The 21,388-nt window shown below is 41.4% G+C and overlaps 1 protein-coding gene across 5 annotated transcripts in view; it reads left to right on the top strand.

The window, feature by feature from the left end:
* LOC109984122 (gamma-aminobutyric acid receptor subunit beta-3) overlaps positions 1-21,388 on the top strand; it is a 71,875-nt gene that overhangs the window by 37,134 nt on the left and 13,353 nt on the right. For all 5 annotated transcript variants that reach the window (XM_065951831.1, XM_065951830.1, XM_020634144.2 and 2 more), the window contains 4 exons: positions 5,691-5,911; positions 9,372-9,454; positions 10,677-10,814; positions 17,547-17,699. In XM_065951831.1, coding sequence (XP_065807903.1) covers positions 5,691-5,911; positions 9,372-9,454; positions 10,677-10,814; positions 17,547-17,699 — 595 coding nt within the window. The remainder of the gene's footprint in view (positions 1-5,690; positions 5,912-9,371; positions 9,455-10,676; positions 10,815-17,546; positions 17,700-21,388) is intronic.

The raw sequence follows: 21,388 nt of genomic DNA, 5'->3' as shown, positions 1-21,388 counted from the left end.
TGTTGGTATCACGGCAAAGCATTGCACTGCAGAGAGAGAGAGCGGGAGATTAAATTGAATATGGGTCAGTTCACAGCCCAAACTCTGCTTATCTGAATTCCTCACACACCCTGTGAATGGAGGCGATTATCCAGTCGAATTAATTGAATAATTGAGGCCTTGCTTGGAAAATCATCTCCACTGGTCAGTGTCATTATCTCCGCTGAAAAACATATGCTAATAACCAAACAGCGGAGCCTGAAGCTGGGGCGTGTTGGGAATTCATGTTTGCTGTGGGAAAATTGGAGGGTAGTCAATAATTCATAATCCATCGTTCTAGTTCATAGAAAATCGGATTTTTACAGAGAGAGAGGAAAAAAAAAAGTTCCAGGGCAGGTGATGCAAAGCTCAGTCCTCATCAGAAATTCAGTTCGATTGTCTCCATGCAATATTGATGATGATGATTCCTTTGGCCGTGTGTGTTTGTACAGGCTACGTGGTTAATTTATGATTCCAGAGCCCACCTGCTGATACTCTGGTGGGAGACGGGAAATGCATACCTTGAGTTTGCTCCAGGAGAGACCGAGGTGGTGGGTGGGGGAGGGGTTGGGGAGTTGGAGAAGAGATGAGAGATGAGATAAGGGTCAAAACACGTCGGTGTACAACAAAGTTATTTGTAAGGATTGATGGAGGGGAGGGTAAGGTTACCGTGGCAACGGAGGAGAGGGTGGGGGGAATCTAAGTCTACAGTTCTGATTTCTCACCAGCAAATGTAATTTTTTTTCAAAGCGCATGCTGTGATCAATCCACACTGACTTGCTTTAATGGGACTCTGATTGATATCATTTGTTGCCCTTCCTGTCACCAAATCCCGACAGCGATTTATTTTCCCATCTGTTAAAGGAGGGGAATGATTAACTCTGTGCTATCACAGGAAAAAAAAAAAGAGTACATCTTCTTCATCACATTGCCTATAGATTAACTAATCCTATATTTCGATCATGAAGCCGAGGAAGAATACAAATGGACGTGTGTACATTACGATGGATCACTGACTAACCTCGGGGAAGTCGGTTTGTTTTGAGCTATACAACCTTGGGCCTCATTCATTTCCACCCTGGAAAAAAAAAAACAATCAACCAAACCAATTGTTTTAGAGAAATAATCTCACAATCACCAATTGCTTCCTCATTTGCCATCTGACTTCCCTATCAGGAACACATTTTTGCGCTAACGTGCTAGCTAAGAATGCATGTAATAGAGGCTTTGAACATCATTTCACTTCTTGTAGGGTGCTTATTTATATCTCTTAATTTATCTCCATTTAAGACACAAGGAGTTTTAGGTAATTTTACTACTTTCTCCGAGGTGCTGGTCTACAGGGGGGAAGCGCAGTGCTGTGTGTGTGTGCATGTCTGACTGTGTGTGTATGTGGAGCTCCAAAATGCTGAAAAAGCAAAAACAGACTAGGACACCAATTTTTGGGCTTTTTGTGGCTTTATTGGCGAGATAGGACAGTGGATAGAGATGGAAATCAGGGAGAGAGAGAGAGAGAGAGAGAGAGGGTAAAAATGACCTGGTGTCCTTTTAAAGGTTTTAAGGGGCGTTCGCTTCGCCTAATATTAACAACGAGGGTACACTTTGACTTCCTGAGGATGTTCGCATTAATAATTACAAGAAACTAGTTACAAATGATGAGGTTCAAGAACAAGCAGACCTGACTATTAATCTGAACTTTCTCAAAAAACAAAAACAAATGGATGGATCTCTCAGCCATGGCTTGCTTTGTGATGCTAAGATGCTAACCATTTAGCTGTATGTTAGCATTATCCTGACATACAGCTTCTCCAACACCAAGGCTGATTTAAAAATGTCATCTTTTCAAAACAAGAGCAAAAGAAATGTGAAGCCTGACACCAGCCCTGATGTTGTCATCACAGTACAGTCATGCTTCCCTCATAAACCATTGCAGCACCTTTTTGAGGATCATAATCGTTACATTTTTATTTGCCTCCATAAAAAGCAAAAATGAACGAGAACAGCTGAATGGATTGGTTTTAAGGTGTCATAAAAAGATGACGGTTGTAAAGGTCATAACTACCTTAACACCCCATATCTCTGATTTTGTTTTCCACTGTGTTGGGTACTTTGGCACAACCAGAATAACTCCATCTTTTTGGGGCCATGGTTGCACCACCATAGATGTGTCATGGCTGAGTGCCAGTGATCTTTCCTGTTCATGCTGTGGGACCAATCTGGATCCTGTGCTGACTAAGATCTTCCTGTCCACATCTCTGTGTGCTAACCGAAAGTGGGAACAACATACATGTATTCATCGAGCACTCGCACTGAGTAGAAATAGACACAGTAGATGATAAATCAACACGATGAAGATGATTGTATTTCATCCATCTCTATCTCGTAAAAATGCAAAATCTCAAATGTTTGCTTTCAAATACTAACAGTCAGGCATTATGTAGCTACAATTTAACTATTTAAAGCATATGGTGTGAAACCAAAAACTGCAGCACCAATGGACATGTGTTCCTTTCCCGGTGCCAGCTTGTTGCAGGCCGGTTGCATTTGTATCACCACAGCGGGCAGAGGGCAGGTCGTGGCATTTCCTGAGAAAGAGAGAGAGAGGGATAGAGAGAGAGAGAATGACTGAAAGGTGCAGACAAAATGAGAAAAAATGAGTAGATTATTAAATGTGCATGGGCATGCTGGGAGGGGCCCTGTCCTCAATCTTTGCTTCTGGTTTTTGCTTTGGTCGGATACAACTTGAATCAGGGCAAAACAAAGTTGTGATGCTAAGATGCTACCCATTTAGCTGTATGTTAGCATTCTCCTGACATACAGCTTCTCCGAGGACCAAGGCTGATTTCAAAAAATGTCATCTTTTTTAAAGCAAAACAAACTTGCTTATTGTCCTCTTCTTCACACTTACACAACCGGCCTTAAAAAAAAATGTTTGATATCCTCATGGCTGGACTTAGAGAATACTCCTTTCCAGTATTTATTTGGCTAGATACTGGATGGTGAGGGGTGTACTAGGCAGAGTATTTGCTAACACAGCAGTGGAGTCAGATGACGCAAATGCACACTGTGTTGGGCTGCTATGATGTCACACTATGACTATGGCTACCTCCGTCTGGCTTCAACTCCGCTTACAGAACAAGGCTACGGTTGGCTGTGAAAACGCAAGCAAGATCAGGGTTTACTGTACCGAACTGTTCTGAACCATATCGGACTGCCTGAAAATGTGGGCGTGACCTCGCCCCACATGCCTGTGCGCCAAGCGCCTTGGACCAAGTACCATAGATTGTCCAAAAAGTGCTTGCAGAGTGAACAGTACAGAGTCTTCCAGCTCCATTTTAACATGCTAGAAAGCATCACAGTGACAATGCTAACATACTATTGCTTATTAGGTAATAAATATTTATCAGTTTCTGCTCCTTTGATTGCACTATTTAGCCTGCAGCATATGCTAATTAGGACTTAGCACAAAGTACAGCGGTGGTTTGATGGTCATTTGGTTTTCTAAGATGGAAATTTTCATTCCCCAAAGCCATTCTCTTAACACGCCTATCATCTAAGAAAAACACTCATTACTCTGACACTGGAACATGAGTTTACCAAAGCCAATCAGGATCTGGCATCCATTATTGAAGCAAAAACTGCCATTAAATGTAAGCTCCCACCATTAGTGAGCCGTACCCTTCCTGGTTCCTGCTGCACGCCTAGGTGTCATTGGTATTTTTCACCCAACACAGTTGTCACTTTCTTGCCCAGCGCTCAGGTTAATAATTATAATATTAACACTATTGATATAGCAACTTTAAAAACACAGGTTTACAAATGTTTTTGACATACAAGCAAAAGCAACATTATGTCAAACTATAAGAACCCCCCAAAAATAGCAAGCAAACCTGTAAATAGCTAGTTTCCTTGTTAAGTTTGTTGTATACATTTTGAAAGCAACTTGCACCCATGTTAGTGCCACAGGATGTGTTGAGCTTAAAATGAGGTGTGGTTGGGCACTCAGGTGATGCATTCCTATCGTGACCACTCAAAACCTAGTATAAAGCTTTAAAGTCTATCGCTGTGTCCAAAGCCACATACTTCATACTGCCTACTACATTCTCAAAATGTATCTACTGCATTCTAACCCGTATGTTAGCAACATGCGATATACTTCCTGTCCAAGCTTAGTTCAATGAGCTGGCATCAAGCTAGTGCAGCCGTCGGCCCATAAATAGAATGCAACAACAATGTGCAAACATTCATTACTTTTTGAATATTATCTGGCAATGTTTAATTGTTTTTCTGCAGAGATTTTTTATTTTAAGACGCCAGTTGGATAGCTGGCGAGCTATGCGATTGGAAAGTCTGAGAGCTGCAGTGCATTGTGGTTCGGTTTAGTATGATCAGTGGTCTCCTGTGTCACACTTTAAAACTCTGGTGTATCTAGTATCCATCCAGGTATTTCTTGCATACACAACATTTTGGGACGCTGCCTTAGGCAAAATATGTCCCCGCTATTGAGTAGGCGCATTCCTGAGAGTAGAGTTCACAACACAAATCTGCTCCGCACATTACATCAACAGCAATGTTCCACTGCTCCGTTCAATACTAGTGATACATTGAGTTTTATAATTGGGCCGAAGGTTGGCTATTAAAGTTGATACATGTAGGAGCTGAGTTTTATTCATGTTGTGCCCAAAACAAACCTACAGTATGAATAACCAAGAGACTGATTTCAACCTCTTTTAACCTGCAGATCATGCGCCGCTTTACTAGCTAAATGTAGTCAGATCGTGCAATTTGGATTGTTCAAATTGGCCCCATAAAGCTAGCGGATTGACATAATAAAAGGAGAGTTTACCAGTATTAGCAAACACCAATAGCTTCTTTTAATACCAGTAAAGCTGTAAGAAAACCCTGAATATAAGTATTGGTTTAAAGTGACACCATCTGTTTTAACAACCAGCTTTTGATTATGTTTAGGGAATAGGGAAATACAAATTACACTCGTGAATAGGGAATAACCTCTGAGGATAGTTAAATAAACTACTTAAGGCATTTATTGCATTTGAGTCCCTTATGGAGAGAAAACAACAGAGCTTTGTACACAGAAATCTGCATAAAAAACCGACTGGAACACAGTTGAGATAATTTCACTGTCATTTGTAAAGTAGAAACCTCAAGAGACGGTCTTTTTTATTTAAATGAAAAAGCAGCGCATGCTTAAAAGGCTTTTTGGTGCCATCACAGGTCAACTTTGACTTCATGAATCACTGCATCTATTATGGGAATACACTACTGTTGATATATCTGATGACATTTTCCATGAAACTTTTCACTGACGCTCCATGAGTCAGTCTGCCCACACACTTGTTGTAAAATGGCACATTACTGTATTGGTTACTGTATTCCAGGAGGGGTGGCACCAAGCACTTCGGAGAATTTGGCTGCAGAGCATGAACCACTTGGCCCGCACTCCTTCCAGCTTGTAGGATGCTGTCATGTCGTATAAATATTAGGAGCACTCACAGTGGGGATCAGGCCGAGCAAGCATTTCAGAGCTGTTAACATTTGCCTTGGAGGTTTGCAGGAGACTTGAAGTGCCTGAAAATGTTATTAGAATACATGTTGTGTGTTTTGGATGTTGCCTATTCTTATTGTGTTTTTTCTTCTGCTTGTATCCATAGGACTACACGTTGACCATGTATTTCCAGCAGTACTGGAGGGACAAGCGTCTAGCCTATATAGGAATCCCCCTCAACTTGACACTAGATAACAGGGTCGCCGACCAGCTCTGGGTTCCTGACACGTACTTCCTGAATGACAAGAAGTCTTTCGTCCATGGAGTTACGGTCAAGAACCGAATGATCCGCCTGCATCCAGATGGAACAGTTCTCTACGGCCTCAGGTGAATTTTGAAACGCATGGTCTTTTGTAAACATGTTTGTTCTTAGGTTCTTCTTGCTTTGGTACTGTGGGCTGCATTTTCCTTAGCATTGTTAGCTACTTTGTTTTTCATGCTCATTTTCGTCAGAAAAAGCTAATTTTGACTCTGGCCTGACCGATATATTGGCCGATATCGGTATTAGGAAGATCAAATGTTTTGACTGGTGATTAAATCTTGTAATATCGATTCATATCTGCGATAAAAGCAGCCGATGACAAAATTTGCCTTGCTTGAATACTCATGGCAACACCTTTTAAATAGTACCCCCCAAAAAAGACAAAAATGTATAACTTTTGTTTTAATCAATTAACCTGTTGATTTTTACCATGTTTTAAAGCTTTCGTACATTGAAATATATGTAATCTAAATATATTCTAAGTGTTATTTATATACCATGTTTCCTGGTTTACCGCCTCAATTGAGTTCATTTATGTTCCGCCGGTAGACAAGTGCAATGTTCGAGCCATGCATCTGAGTGAATCAAAAGGTCAAATGTGTTCTAGGTTTCGCAGTTTCAAGTTAATTCTACGTGTTTAAAGCCCTATTACGGCACCACAGTCGGCCAAGCTGGGAACTTGGCAGTTGTCTGCTGCTGGCCGCTGAACAGCCAAAGGATTATGTGCGAAGCTCAAGGGCACCCTTGCATTTTTTTTTTTTTAAAGAAGGGGAGCATAGTCAGAGATCACCATTGAAGGGAAGTGACAAACACATTAGTTGGGGCGTTAATGCTTTGTCGAGCCTGCAGCTGGTGTTTGATATTTGTTCCACAAAGCCCTTTGGTATGAATTTCTATTGATCTTTTCGACAAGGTGGTTTAGAAGAGTAAGTGCGACCTATGAATATGGATGCATGCTTTGAATTAAACGAGTGCAAAGCGAAAAATTGGGTGTGTGTTTGCAAGCATATACTTGCATGCTTGTGTTTCTACCAGTCTTCATACTTTACACTCATACAGCCATGCTTGATTATGCAAGTGGAGTTCATAGCACTTAGCCTTGTGGGCTACTTATGGGATACTCAATGCTTTCAACAGATCAAAGGGAGAGGGAGACATGTGACGCGTTGTTTGTGATATGAGCTGTTACATAAATGTATGTCAGGTAAGGCTTAATATCATGCAGAATACGGATTCATTTGAAGGTTTTAAAGAACACACATTTCTTTAGTTGAGCTGGTTAGAATACTAGGGATTGGGCTTCCTTCAATTTTCTAAACTTTTGATTCATCAGAAACTGTAGAATATGGCATAATTCCATAAAATCGGCATCAGAAGTGCCAACAGCATTTTTTTAAAATTTACAGTACATTTTAACTGCCCTATAGTATATGCCAAAAAAATGCCCCTTTTCAAAACTTGACACCAAAAAGGCTGCCAAGTTTACAGGTTATGACGGAGGTATGCAATAGGTCCAAGATATAAAGAAGGAGGTCATCTGCATACAGCATCACTTTGTGCTCAGGTCTCCTTTTACGAGTCAACACAGCAGCAGGGACAACACTGGCAGAACGTTTTAGAGACATGCTGATGCCAAGTCCACAATTACCCACATCTGTATGACTGGCATGTCTGTCAAACTAGCTAGCAACATATAAGTTCCATTTTAGAAGTCGATGTGAAAACCAGCAAAACTGTTACACTTCAAAGAGTGACCCTGGAAACTGGCGAGTTTTAGCCTAATGTGTTTATGGCTGTATTTTGTAAGTTTATTAAATACATTAAATTATATTTAAGGATTTGTTCAGTGGTCACTGACTGATACAACTACAACATCAGCGGACATTCAGCTGAAAATCGCCAGTTTACTGGGTCAACCGTTTCACCAAAACACTGGGTCTGTTACAACAATACACAGAGGAAAATGTTGGAGAAATGGAGTGGGGACAGTGCTGACTTTAAAAGCTAAAGTATTCCTGTAGGGTAAAGGAAGTTACATGGCTAACTACATTGGTTGGACAGAACGTTGATTTTGCAAAGATTTTGATGCTATTGAGAGACTGAAAGAAGGGTAAGCTAGCTTTGAGCTAATAGTGCAATTTTAACCCTGATCTAGTTTGATTGGTTTGAATCTATGTTAGGAAGGTTAGAGAGAAGACCTTAAAATAAATAGGTTTCTTCCTATTCAGGAGTGTACACATTTGTTAGAATAAGAGAGGAATATAAAATATGGGCTTGACCAATATGGGATTTTTGGGTCCTATACCAATATTAGGGAGAGATAAAAATCCAATACCGATATATTGGCCGATATTTTTCCCTGATCTATCTTCGATCTGTATAGATAGATAGATAGATTGGGGCAAATCTGTGATAAAATTAGCCTTTACTGATAGTCACTTGATATGCTAATATCGGCCAACATTATTAGCTTTAATAATAATCGATATGCAAAATCAATATCAAAAATTTATTAATTTAACCTTGTAAATGTAGGACTTTAATCTTGGAAAAAAAAACTTTAACATTGGCCCCAATACTCTGAGTACATGTTAAACTGCCTCATGAGTACAAGATAGTTTCTCATGCCCACCAGAAATGTATCTTTTTTTTCACCCATGTCCTCTTAAGGACTCTGTACACAATTTCTTCATGTGAAAGGTTGCTCATGTAAAGGGAAATCCAGGGTGTATGCAATTCTAACAGTATTTTTTGTATTTCTTGCGGACTTGAATGTTTTGCTGTTGTAATTTCAGCTGTATAATATCAAGTAATGAGTTTCCACAGCCTCATCTGAGTCTTTACTAAATCACAACATTCAGTGGCTAACTGCCAAGCAGCCGGCTTTTAATCAGGCCAGACTTAGCCTAAATCATTTTAAATTTGCATTTCTCGACGCTGTTTATTTTAACTGTCTGAGCATCATCCGTTTTGAGCTCATACATCTGATAAACAAAGGGATACCTCCTCATGACCCAGTTCAGATGAGCAAGCACTAAACTCTGCCAAAATGTGTTGCCTTAATATGATTTTTTATGTACAATCATTTCACTTAATCACTGCATGGAGGGTTGCCAGTTTTGTTGAGGGAGACGGTAATTGATTTAAAAAAAAAAACAGAGTATACTGCATGTCTATCTGTGATCTATAGTATCATTATGAATACAGTAACATTGTCAGCATTTTACCTTGGAGCTGCCATCATCGTATTTCAAGATGCTTTTTGGCTCCGGTAGGATGAAGCCAACAGAGGAGGTTAAGTGTAAAGACAAATGGACTTTCAGTTTCCTTTAAGGATGATAAGACAAAGTCAAATGTTGACAACTTAAGGATTGCAGTTCCACATTATCTAATGTTGTTTTCTGTCTGCTTCACCCTTGCTTACTACCTTCTGATCAATGTTCCTTTGAATACAATTTGTATAAATTTCACAAAGTATCTAAATTTCCTCTCTTGCATCCTTTCTTGTGTCTATTTTTTTTAAAGGATAACTACAACAGCAGCGTGTATGATGGATCTCAGGAGGTATCCCCTGGACGAACAGAACTGCACTCTGGAGATAGAGAGTTGTAAGTAAAAAAACAAAAAAACACGTATTGCCTGTGCAACAAAATATCAGCACGCTGCGTAGGCAGGTTGGGAAGTTAAAGTTTTACACTTTTAACTACAAAACAAAAAAGGTTAAAACTGTTAAGCAATATCACTGTGCCAAACCAGCAACATTAAAGGCAGGGTTAGTCATTTTCTCCAGATCCACTTTCAACCAAAGATTTTGGTTGAAATTGTCTTTAGGTCCTGACATAAATTAATAACTCATATTCTCTGAAAAAGGAACAAAGAAAATCTGTCATTTGTAGCAGTTGTAAGCCTGTTGTAATCCATATAGCACATTCTGCTCGTAAATGCCTTTTGTCTGGTGAATAAATGTAGTTCTATATGTGTATATCGACAATAAAATAAGCTGAGACCAATAGTGCTAATATCGGCCTAAATTATCGGCTGGCCAATAAATCGGTCAGGCTCTACTTGAAGGATGCAGTTCATAATATCAAGACATTTAAATCGATAACATTAGCCCTCTGGAGCTAAGAGGAACGACTGTATATTGAAAATTATTTGTGAGTTTTTGCATTACAGGGGGCCCATTCACATAAAGCACAGTTAAGGAATGTTTCTAAGATGGTACATTTATTATTAAGGATTGCAGCTGATCTGTTTCTCTGCTAACAGCAGTGAATAACAAAAGAGTTTCTCAACAACCCATCCAGAGTGAGGCTTCGCGGATCACTTGAGCCTTTTTTAATATGTGACTGATTTACACCTGATACATCCGGCACACTATCGCTCTGCTAAAAAGGATTACAAGGATTAGGATTATAACGAGACACAAGGATCCTGTCGGCTGTTGGTGTCCTTGTAGGTTAAGTTCATCTTTAGCCACTTCTTAAAACACGGTTTCATGATGGGATTTCGGCTGAAATCTTTTCAAACAGTTCCTTTATTATATCTGTTTTGAACGGTTTCCAATAAAGCCAAAAAGGTGCCTTCAAGGATAAGATGGTATTTCGGCTATTTTGGAATTATTTTGACATTTTTGTGAACTCAAGTGGACCGATCAACTGACTTGCTTTCCAAAGCAACGTCTGGTTCTTGGAAGCAACTTCAAACAATTTCTTTTCCAAATGACAGCCCAGTTGGATGGTGAGCAACGCTGCATATCTTGGTCTCCAGTGATGGGCTAGACAGATGGTTTACACCTTGGTGAATGTGTGTGTGTTTCTCCTCGTGCAGATGGCTACACCACAGACGACATCGAGTTCTACTGGAAGGGAGGCGAGTCGGCTGTGACGGGGGTGACGCGGATCGAGTTGCCTCAGTTCTCCATTGTCGACTACAAGTTGGTGTCCAGAAATGTAGTCTTTTCCACAGGTAAATACTCTCCTGCAATGTGTTGTTTGCTAAGCGTTACCCTCCACCAACAGAATTCCCAAACACAGGACATACCAAAATATAAAATCTTTCAAATTAGATTTAGTTCATATCTAGTGTCAATTTCTGTAAAAAAAACAAAAAACAAATTTGTGCCAATGTCAGATCTGTTGATCTGAAATCCAGAGGCAAACTTGTGTTTGTCCGTGGTTCTAATTGGGTTGATGTGAGGAAACGTGAAGCCTTTGAAGCGTCCCCTAAAGTAACAGCAGTTGATGCAGTGATGCAGCAATGATACCTCAACAGAACATGCTGTCAACATGCAGTGATTTACAGTGATTAACACCGAGGGTGTCCCTGGATTTATTGGTTTGGCTAGCATGCAGACATTAGCCAAATGTAGCTGTAGCAATCATTCAACGCAATAATTCAAAGTGACCATGGACAGTAGACGATGAGGTCCATTATACAACTGGGGCCTGGAGAAGTGGGTATACTCTGTCCAGCAAAGGATAACAACATATGCTGCAAACAGTGACAGTGACACTTCAGTTGGAGTCATGCGCTTGTGTCAGTGTGCATGTGTAGCGCAGGCTAAGCTGCTCAACTAGCAAGGTTGCAGAGAGTTTTCTTTTAGCAAGCATTGATGTAATGTAAACGAGCACATGAACTGTTTTTATCCTGAAACGTCTGCATATTTAGTTTTTGTCTGTTTAGCCCATTTATGAGCCAATCAGAAAATTCTCGATCCTCTGTCCTGATTAGCGCGTCGGTGAAGAAGAAAAACATGGGCAGTTATAATATGTCTTATTTGGCACATCATCCCTCCCCTGCTTTAGTCCTCTGGACTTTTTTTAAAAAGAGAAGCATATGCTAATAGAAGAAAGATGTGCACTGCATCGTGATTAATTGGTGTTGTGAAACACATCAATCAAGTGTTAATTATAGCCACACGACGGACCTTTCCTGTAAAGCTTTCCATCTCTTGGGGCAGTTAATAAGACGACATGGTGACGCGTTAACACAGTCAAACATGATCATATTTCATGCTGGTATTCACGTGTGTTGCTCACTAAGACAAGTGCAGAAGATTAATTAGTGTATCCTGATCTATGCAGAGAACTTTGTTTTTGATATGAGTCATGGACCCGGCTCGTTAATTAAACAGATTTGTTACCTATACGTTAAGACCTAGATATGGAACTTTATTGACGCTCCCTAAACAAACTGCCATTTAATCAGGTCAGTGGAGACTCGTATAGAGGGGCAACTTCTCCACACCCGGAGTGTGTGATATGTATCAATAACATAATTTCTCATTAAAGCCATGCAGGGTATACACTCCATCCCGTCTCTATGACAACAGCCTGTTGACAACGGCCGCTGTATGACCAACACTGCTCTGCTAGGTGGACACGGGGCCTAAGGGTGTATCTGAGATTCAAGGGGATGCAGCTACAGTGACCAGCAACAGCAATGGACGTCCATTCAATTAAGTGTGCAGAAATGTATCATGAAGGTGCAATGTAACCTTTTGCACACAGCGCACAGTGTACAGTACATGTGGTGTGCCTGGAACACTTGCATGTGATTCATGCATACAGGCAGAGTGCACTTGTTTTTGAAAAGTGGCATGTCCCCTGCGGGTAGTGGCTATTAAAGTTTAGTGTCCAGTGATCTTCTCTGTGCTCCTGGCAGGATGTGTGAAGCGCATCAAAAGGCTCCCCGCAAGCCTCGCTAATGACCACCATTCCTCCATTACATGTGCCACTAGCCAGCCTTTAATTTCCTCTTCCTTTTTTGTCAGTATCTCTCTCATCCACTGTTTCATCTTGTACTCCCCCCTCCCTCTTCTTCTTTAGTGTATCATTTCCTCTTGCTTGTAAGAGGTGTGGCTGGATGCCAATTACCCTGCTCTCTGACAGAAACAGCCCAGCATTCAGGGCATCATATATTCATGCAAAATGAGGCACACACCATCAATTATTCACCTCTAAGCATACAAACAAACTCTGCCTGTTTGTGTGTGTAAATAGAGTATCTGTGTCCTGCCTGACCAGACAGCGTTGCAGTGTAAGGTTACATTAATTGTATGCATTCATCACAGTCATATAGCTGTTGATTAACTTGACTTTGTTGATATGGCCGACAGTTTTAAATATTCAATTTATATGCATATTTTTGCGACAATTTGACAAAACCGTCCTTGGAAATTTCCTTTCACATTTGCGGCTTTTTAGAAAACAAGAAATGCTTGGTTAATAGCGTTTCATAATAGCCATGAAAGTCACATTTTCTGAATTAGCATAACACCACATACACAAATGACAACGTCCCGTCCTTGAAGAATGCTCAGCTTTTATTTGAATGGTGATACAGCAACAGAACTCTCCTTGAACTCATGATGTATCAATTACATACTTATTAATCCCTAAGGGGGGTAGATTCTGGTTTTCACTCTGTTAGTGAGAGACATCTCATATTTAGGTTTGAGCAGACGACCCTCTGGTTACCAACCCAATCAGACCAACTTCCATATTTTGGTCCACAACGGGGTGTGTATGTCTCTTCACATTTCATTGAAGAGCTTTTGTCCAGGAGTTACAACACAGTGGGGAAAATGGAGGAATTGCTCTTGAGAAAAGAGATTCTAATCTCAAACCTCAACCCATGCTAACTTGAGCTGCTTATAATGGAGCTGACAAAGACAGTTTCTTGTATTTTTGGTTTCCATGGAGCGTAAAAACAACAGAAAAAACCTTGGATGTGGCTAAACCAGACAGCCTTAGAACGAACACACATTGGGTCAGTGCCTCCATCAAAGACAAGTTTTGTCAGCAGTTCAAAACTGCCAGTGGTTACAAGCACAGTCTCTCATGCATTACAAAGCGCAACTGCAACACCCTGTCATGAGGGCGACAAAACTGACAAAAAAAACAGACAAATAGAGAGACAGCACACCTCCCACACTTCACGACTCCTGTCTACCCCAGCCGGCCTCCCGGACTCTACTAATGAACGGCAGCATCTACTCAACTTTCATAATCATCTCTGTATTCCATCTCTTCTCTTCTCTTCTTTGTCCCTCTCCTCTTTGGCCTCACACATGGTGTTCCACCCACTCGCGCATGTTTGATGTAGCAGTTACAGCCAGTACAGTTCGACACCCACACAAGTGAAACCTCAACCTCCGCTTTTCTTAAACCACTTCTGCATTTGCCACCGCTCGGATTTAGGCTGGAGAAGCGGCCATTAAAGGATGTGTCGAAATAAAGTGAATGGGATATTTTAAGACCCGAGACAATCTGTTCTCATATTCACACTGTAATGAAGTGAATGTATAAAGTGTGTTGACTTTGTTCACTGCTGCCAGACTGTTTACCATAAGCCAACTATAGACGCATCATCTAATGTGAGGAATACGGAATAGAATATATAAAATTCATGCTTTACCGCTAACCAGCTTTATTATTTGGTTGGAAATTAGTTGTTTTTGAGTTTCCTAAATATCTCTGTTGTTTTTTTTACTGTCTGTAATCAAACATAAAAACTACCCGAGCTAGCAGCTGAACTACCGGAGCGAGCAGCTTAATTACCCGAGCTAGCAGCTGAACTACCCGAGCTAGCAGCTTTATTACACGAGCCAGCAGCTGAACTATCAGAGCTAGCAGCTGAACTACCGGAGCTAGCAGCTGAACTATCCGAGCTAGCAGCTAAACTACCGGAGCTAGCAGCTTAATTACACGACCTAGCAGCTGAACAACCCAAGCTAGCAGCTGAACTATCCGAGCTAGCAGCTTAATTACACGACCTAGCAGCTGAACTACCCAAGCTAGCAGCTGAACTATCCGAGCTAGCAGCTAAACTACCGGAGCTAGCAGCTTAATTACACGACCTAGCAGCTGAACTACCCAAGCTAGCAACTGAACTACCTGAGCTAGCAGCATAATTACACGAGCTAGCAGCTGAACTGTCAGAGCTAGCAGCTGAACTACCGGAGCTAGCAGATGAACTACCCGAACTAGCAGCTGAACTACCGGAGCTAGCAGCTGAACTATCAGAGCTAGCAGCTGAACTACCCGAGCTAGCAGCTGAACTACCGGAGCTAGCAGCTGAACTACCTGAGCTTTGCCAAGCAGTTTAGTGTTTAACCTTTCAAATGGGATAGGTAATGTCTAACAGCATTGGGTTTGATAAAGATTTGGGGCGGCTATGGCACAGTCTGTTCGCACAATCCGAGCTAGCAGCTGAACTACCCGAGCTAGCAGCTGAACTACCCGAGCTAGCAGCTGAACTGTCAGAGCTAGCAGCTGAACTATCAGAGCTAGCAGCTGAACTGTCAGAGCTCGCAGCTGAACTATCAGAGCTAGCAGCTGAACTACCTGAGCTTTGCCAAGCAGTTTAGTGTTTAAGCTTTCAAATGGGATAGGTAATGTCTAACAGCACTGGGTTTGATAAAGATTTGGGGCGGCTATGGCACAGTCTATTTCTGAAGGACTTCAATGATGTATTGTGTTTGGCACATTTGTTTTCCCTGAATCCTTACCTTGATTTTTTTTTACCCTGTCCCCGCTCCTTCCTTTGAGTGCTGCTGTCTTTGTTCCAATGTGTCAGCTGTGCTGCTAATTCAAGCTGCCTAAGCTCTTTCTATATTTAATCCAAAACAAAATCTACTCATCAAAATGTAAAACCCAAACCACTATATTCTGCAATGTTTTTTAAAAAAGTTTATAAAAGCAGGTTTTTCATTAACCTTATCCCCACTTGGTGTTGACAGCAAAATATGAAAAGCGCTGTGATAATGCTGCTGGATCGTCAAAGTCAGCATTATCTAGACACCATGGAGAGCCGAGCAATTGTTTGTACAAAGTATTTTACAGAATAAGGGAAAACTTTAACTTTCTAGTGTCTTCAACTTTGGGATTCATAGAGCTCGACAGTGACTGCCCACTTCTTCTACGACTCATGCTCCGAAAGTACATTTTCCCATTCAAAGCCTCCATTGACATTTCTCAAAATCCTTCTGTCAAAAGATTGAAGTCTGGAACCAAAACAATCAGCTACCCCACTACTTGTGAATATTGTAGGCTACATTTGATTTGGCTCAAGAACTGCATTGAAAAACGTAGAAAAGGGCAAAGGCACACAACTGTGTATATAATTTTCTTCCTGAGTTGAGGAACTACCCATCCCACAATCCATTGTTATCCATTGTTATTATATTATGTTTGGTAAAGTGTTTGTACTGTTCATACAAGTGTTGTTATATCTTGTAGTTTGTGTTGTTAGAATATATCAATTCAATATATCAAAATCAATTATCAATCAATACATTCACTGCGGCATAACAAGGTTATAATTACATTTCCTGTGAGCTAGCTACCTGCTGGCCTGCTAGGTAACATGGTAACATGCATGGTAACAGCGAGCTCCTCTTTGATCTTGGTAGTGTAGTTCTTTTCCCCGATATCATAAATATATATTTTTTTCCTTATAACGAGATAGATATTATACGAACCTCTGTATCCTACAGTAGCATATACCATCGTTTCACACACAGGTAGCTCACTGTAAGTTTAGCTTGGATGATTATAACATTATGGCTTCTCATGATATCCACTATGGAGACAATCAATGGGATTTCTACTTCTGGAACTACACTGTTGAGCCTTATTCTCTTGGCATAAAGAGTCTGCCAATTCTCTTGGCTACCCATCCAAGGTTTGTTGAGATATTTCAATCAATCCAGACAGAAATGGTACAGTCCATGTATTTGCTCTGGTTACAAACTCATTGCTACTCCCTTTAAATGCCACGTATGTCGGTGAGCAGCAGTTTCAGAAGTTAAGAGTATTTGATGAACAGCTTGGACCTTTAGAACAGCATATTGAGATCTAACTGACTGTTGGCACGGGGATCATGATGAATGTTTCAGAGTAAAGCTCAAACATGAACAGACGAGTGCAGTAGATTGGATCCACGCTCACCACCAAGTAGCTTTCCGCTGAAGCCCACGGATTGAAAACGACAGACTAATGGCCCTCACTTCTCTTCCAATTTGAAATGAAAATGGAAAAAAGGGCTAAGTATAGTGGGGGCAAATAGCAACTACTGGTAGATTCAATCCATAAGGGGGCATGGGTGGGGAGATTGATGATGCATCGGCCTTATATGTGCAGGAACATGTTCTGTTTGATTTTCAGGTTATGGAGAGGTAACGGCAGAAATGCTGTCTCATAAAAGATTGCAGCGAGGGAATGCTATTTTAAATTCCTGACATAAGCATCAGAGGCTCCGCTACAGTCATTTATAAAGCTATTATTCCTCTAGTAATGCTGAATCCCCCAGAAACATTATGCGAATTATGTAGGAGGAATTTTTATCAGTATTCTGAATATTGTGTCACATCATCACCAAATAGGGAAAGGGTCTTGTGTGTGTCTTTCGGTGTGTGTGTTTTGAAGAGCTGGTGTGTGTGTGTGTTTGCGCGAGTGAAGGAAATTCTTGTTACCATGGCAATAAATCCAACCCATGCTGCTGGAGTTGTCATAGAAACTGAAACAAAAACAAGGTGTCCCTGTGTGCTCCTATGAATAATATAAGTGAAACTGTCAACATTTTAATGCTGCATAACTGTAAGTACCCTGACCTTTAACCCTCCCTTCAAAATGTAATTACTGAACCAAAAGATTTAAATGCCCTGCTTCCACCTTTATCTCGTCTTTCCTTTAGGTGCCTACCCTCGACTGTCTCTCAGCTTCAAGCTCAAGAGGAACATCGGCTACTTCATCTTGCAGACGTACATGCCATCGATCCTGATTACCATCCTCTCCTGGGTCTCCTTCTGGATAAACTACGACGCATCAGCAGCCAGAGTGGCTCTAGGTAAGAAGCAGAGGCACGTTAAGGAGCAGGGGTATTTGGCTTTCTGAGACGAGACTCCGAGACCAAAGTGAGCCACAACCTCCCTTGATGGATTCCCAAGAGCAAGAGTCTTTTCATGCACTCAGAGCGGGGCTGAATATCTCATACTGTCATGGTGTTAGTAGGAGATGCAGGGAAATGGGTCCATCAAATGGAGACGGATTTGAAGCAGTGGAATAGTGGAAATGAGATCTCTGTCTTCTAGGGACATAGAATTAAACACGTTTACTTTAAATATTTGTAGAAGAAATGCTTTTTTTTGTCCTTTCAGATCCTCCGTTAGGGGAAAATCATGAAAAAGCAACCTTGACTCTGACCAAACTAGGCCATGCGCTGTGTCTGCTGTTGCTGTTGTCACTGAGAGTCCTCCAGGAGCTATAAAAACATCACCTCTCTAATGGCCATAATTTCACTGCTTATTGAGGACTGCTTGTGTGGGTGATATGGCCCACACGCCGTGGGGCTCTTGTGAGCAGTAAACAAGGCAGAGGTGCATACAGCAGGTCATTAGTTTGTAATCATTGTGCTGCCTCGTAGGAGGTTAAAGCACTGTTTGGACTTTGCTGAATATTGAAACGGGTAAAGCTTTAGATGACACATGAGGAATCAGGCGAGGACAATACAATATAATATGAAGCATTTTATTGCTTCAAACAGTCAATCAAACAGTACCGAGACGGGCTTACTGGCTAGTGCCTTAAAGCCTATTGAGAACTAGAGCCCAACCGATTTATCGGCCAGCCGATAATTTGCCGATATTAGCACATCAAGTGACTTTTCGGTATCTGCTAATATTATTACTAGATTTATTCACCAGTCAAATAGCCTTTAATTTGAGTATCATTTGATTACACTAGAAGTTCTCTTTCACCAGCTGAGGGCGCTATATGGCTCCAGAGTTTCAAGCAGTGACGCACATGATGAACATGAACAGTTACTTTCCAGTTGAGTGGCCATCTTGTCTTCATTATTTGTCTGTTCCACAAGTGTTTGATAATTTGAGGGTTAAACACAATAAATCTATATCTATCTATCTCTTAAGATCATACATCGATCTATAAAAGATAGCGGCCAATATATTGGAATCGGATGTTTTTCTCTCCATAACATCGGTATCGGCCCCAAAAATGCATATCGGTCGAGCCCTAGATTTTAAGGACACTTTCATGGTTGACTATTTGAATGGGAATGAATGATGAAGGAGCCTGTCTGCAGTGTGGAAATTACACATTGTTCACAATGACGGGGTGGGGCAATGGGGGCCAAGTTGTAAATCATATCCCAAGGGCCTCCTAACAGTATTATGAGGCCATGCAGATTCATTGCTGCTGTTGTCATGAGATCACTTTTACATTAATAGAAAATGCATCTGTTACTTTAAAGATCTTTTTTTTTAAAAGGGTGCTTTGATCCACTGCCTGTTATCCAAAAGCACATAAATCTGGTTGAAGGCTCGGCTGGATATCTGGAATGCATCAGCATGTGCGTGTGTGTGTGTGTGTGTGTGCACAGTTTTTTATGTGTATCCGTGTAGCATCTGTCTATATTTCTCTGCTGGAGCTGGTTTTGTTAAGACATCTATGCAATATCCGGTCATTACTGCTTACTTAGTGCATGACTGCTTTTTATACTTGTGTGTACGTGTGAAGTCCTGCTAGCCGCCTCCTCCTCCTCCTCCTCAGCTAAGAGGCAAACCGGAGGTCCATTCCCTTCTCCTGATGGATCGTTACAAGCTTTCAGCAGGTATCTTGATGGAAAGGGGTGTGTGTGTGTGTGTGTGTGTGTGTGTGTGTGTGTGTGTGTGTGTGTGTGCGTGTGCAAACCTGCCGGTAAGAGCAGCATAATGATCAGGGAGAGATCAATTCAAGGAGGCAGAAGGCAAACAATTGAATTCTTTGAAAGAGAATCTCATTTTCCAGTGCTCGCAAAGTTACAAATGACTCGCTTTGCGCCCTAATCTGGTTGCAACCCTTTTCCCACAGTCATGCCTTTCGTTCATAATCACATCATATGGACAGTCAAGGTGTGGGGCATTAGCTTAAATCACTACAGGAGCACTTTAAGTGTAATGGTAGACATAAGTCTGAGATCAGGATCCAGTCCTTGGAAAACTAATTTTCACCAACCACAGACTCGCATAAATGACAAGTCTGGAGATGTTGTGCATGCTAACTAGATCCTGACAATTTGTGATAGATGGAAGTGTTCAATTAACGGTGCTTTGATTTACCGCCCATGCCTCCATTCTCACAGTCATTCCCCGCTTCACACGCTTTATTGCAAATCCTACATGCTACCTTTTTGCGTTTCATAATGTGGAGCTGTGTTGCTAATGGCCTATTGGCTTGTGATTAGAGGAGATTTGATTGCGTTGTGCCTTTTGTTCGACAGAGACTGAGGGACATATAACAAGGGGTGGTGGTGGTGGGGGGACCAGAGGGGAAACCGCCACAGAAGGATGGTGATATCTGAGGGGGGGAATAGATGATAAATAAAGAGGGAGAAGACAGTGTGCTGGGGGAGAAAAAGACAGAGTGAAAAGAAACCCTATAAAATTATATTTCTCCCCAGAGAGTTTAACGGCGTGATGAAAAAGGAGGGAGTCCGATGGGCGCACGGCCCTCTTGATTAAATTGTCCGAACGTGGGGAGTGAGGGAGAACCGCAAAAATAGAGAGCGAGAGGAAGAGGAGGAGGGGGAGGAACGGAGGGAGAGTTATGGCACGGCCGAGAGAACACCTATAAAGAACAAGGCTGTCGTTAAGCAGAAGAAGAAACGAAAAAAAAAAAAACGCTAGAGATTGTACCATCCAGAAAGACGCGGACACACGGCGTGTCGCCCCGTTCGACGTTCACACCTGCTTCTCACACCACAAACAACACACATGCATGCACACACACACATACACACCACGCATGACTGGTGTTAGCCTTGTAATGTGCCAATAAATCACACTAAGGGCAAGATTGACCTTAGCTATCCCGCTCTCTCCCCTCCCCCCCGACTGTTCCTTGTCTCTCCACTGTACTTTATGATTCACACACACACACACACACACACACACACACACACACACACACACACACACACACACACACACACACACTCCAAACGCCTTGTCCTGTGCGTGTTGTACGAGCATCGAGGCTACTGATAGGCATCATTTATTTCCAGCGCGAGGAGATAAAGTAGCAGAGACGTAGCTGCCATATATCTATAACGAGATAAGATTTAGCGTTTATGGCGTCAGGGTTTGCATGAGTAAGAGTGAGAGTTGTGTTTATTTACTGTAAACGACGGAATGCACCTTGGCGCCAAAGATTAATAGCACTGCATAGAAGTCGAGATAACAAATGCAAATATATGTGAGAACATTCAGACAATAAATGCTTGGAACATACCCCTAAATTATTTTCTGTACGTCCTTGTTTTTGCTGCAAATATCTCGACTGCTTGGTTTGCTTGGTATTTGGTTGTTTTGTATGTTTTTTGCGGGACGTCGATACACGATTTTAAAAGTTGTGTTTCAGGGTTTTATAGGGGATGTTTTCTGTTCGGCACGTTCCCAGGCGACTAATTTCCTATAGCCAGTTAAACATCAATCTAAATTATGTTTAACTGGCTTGTCTAAAAGCAAGAAAACACTCTTA

The sequence above is a fragment of the Labrus bergylta genome, chromosome 24 (assembly GCF_963930695.1).
Source record: "Labrus bergylta chromosome 24, fLabBer1.1, whole genome shotgun sequence".
Classification (NCBI taxonomy): domain Eukaryota; kingdom Metazoa; phylum Chordata; class Actinopteri; order Labriformes; family Labridae; genus Labrus; species Labrus bergylta.
This window is presented reverse-complemented; position numbering and strand designations above follow the sequence as displayed.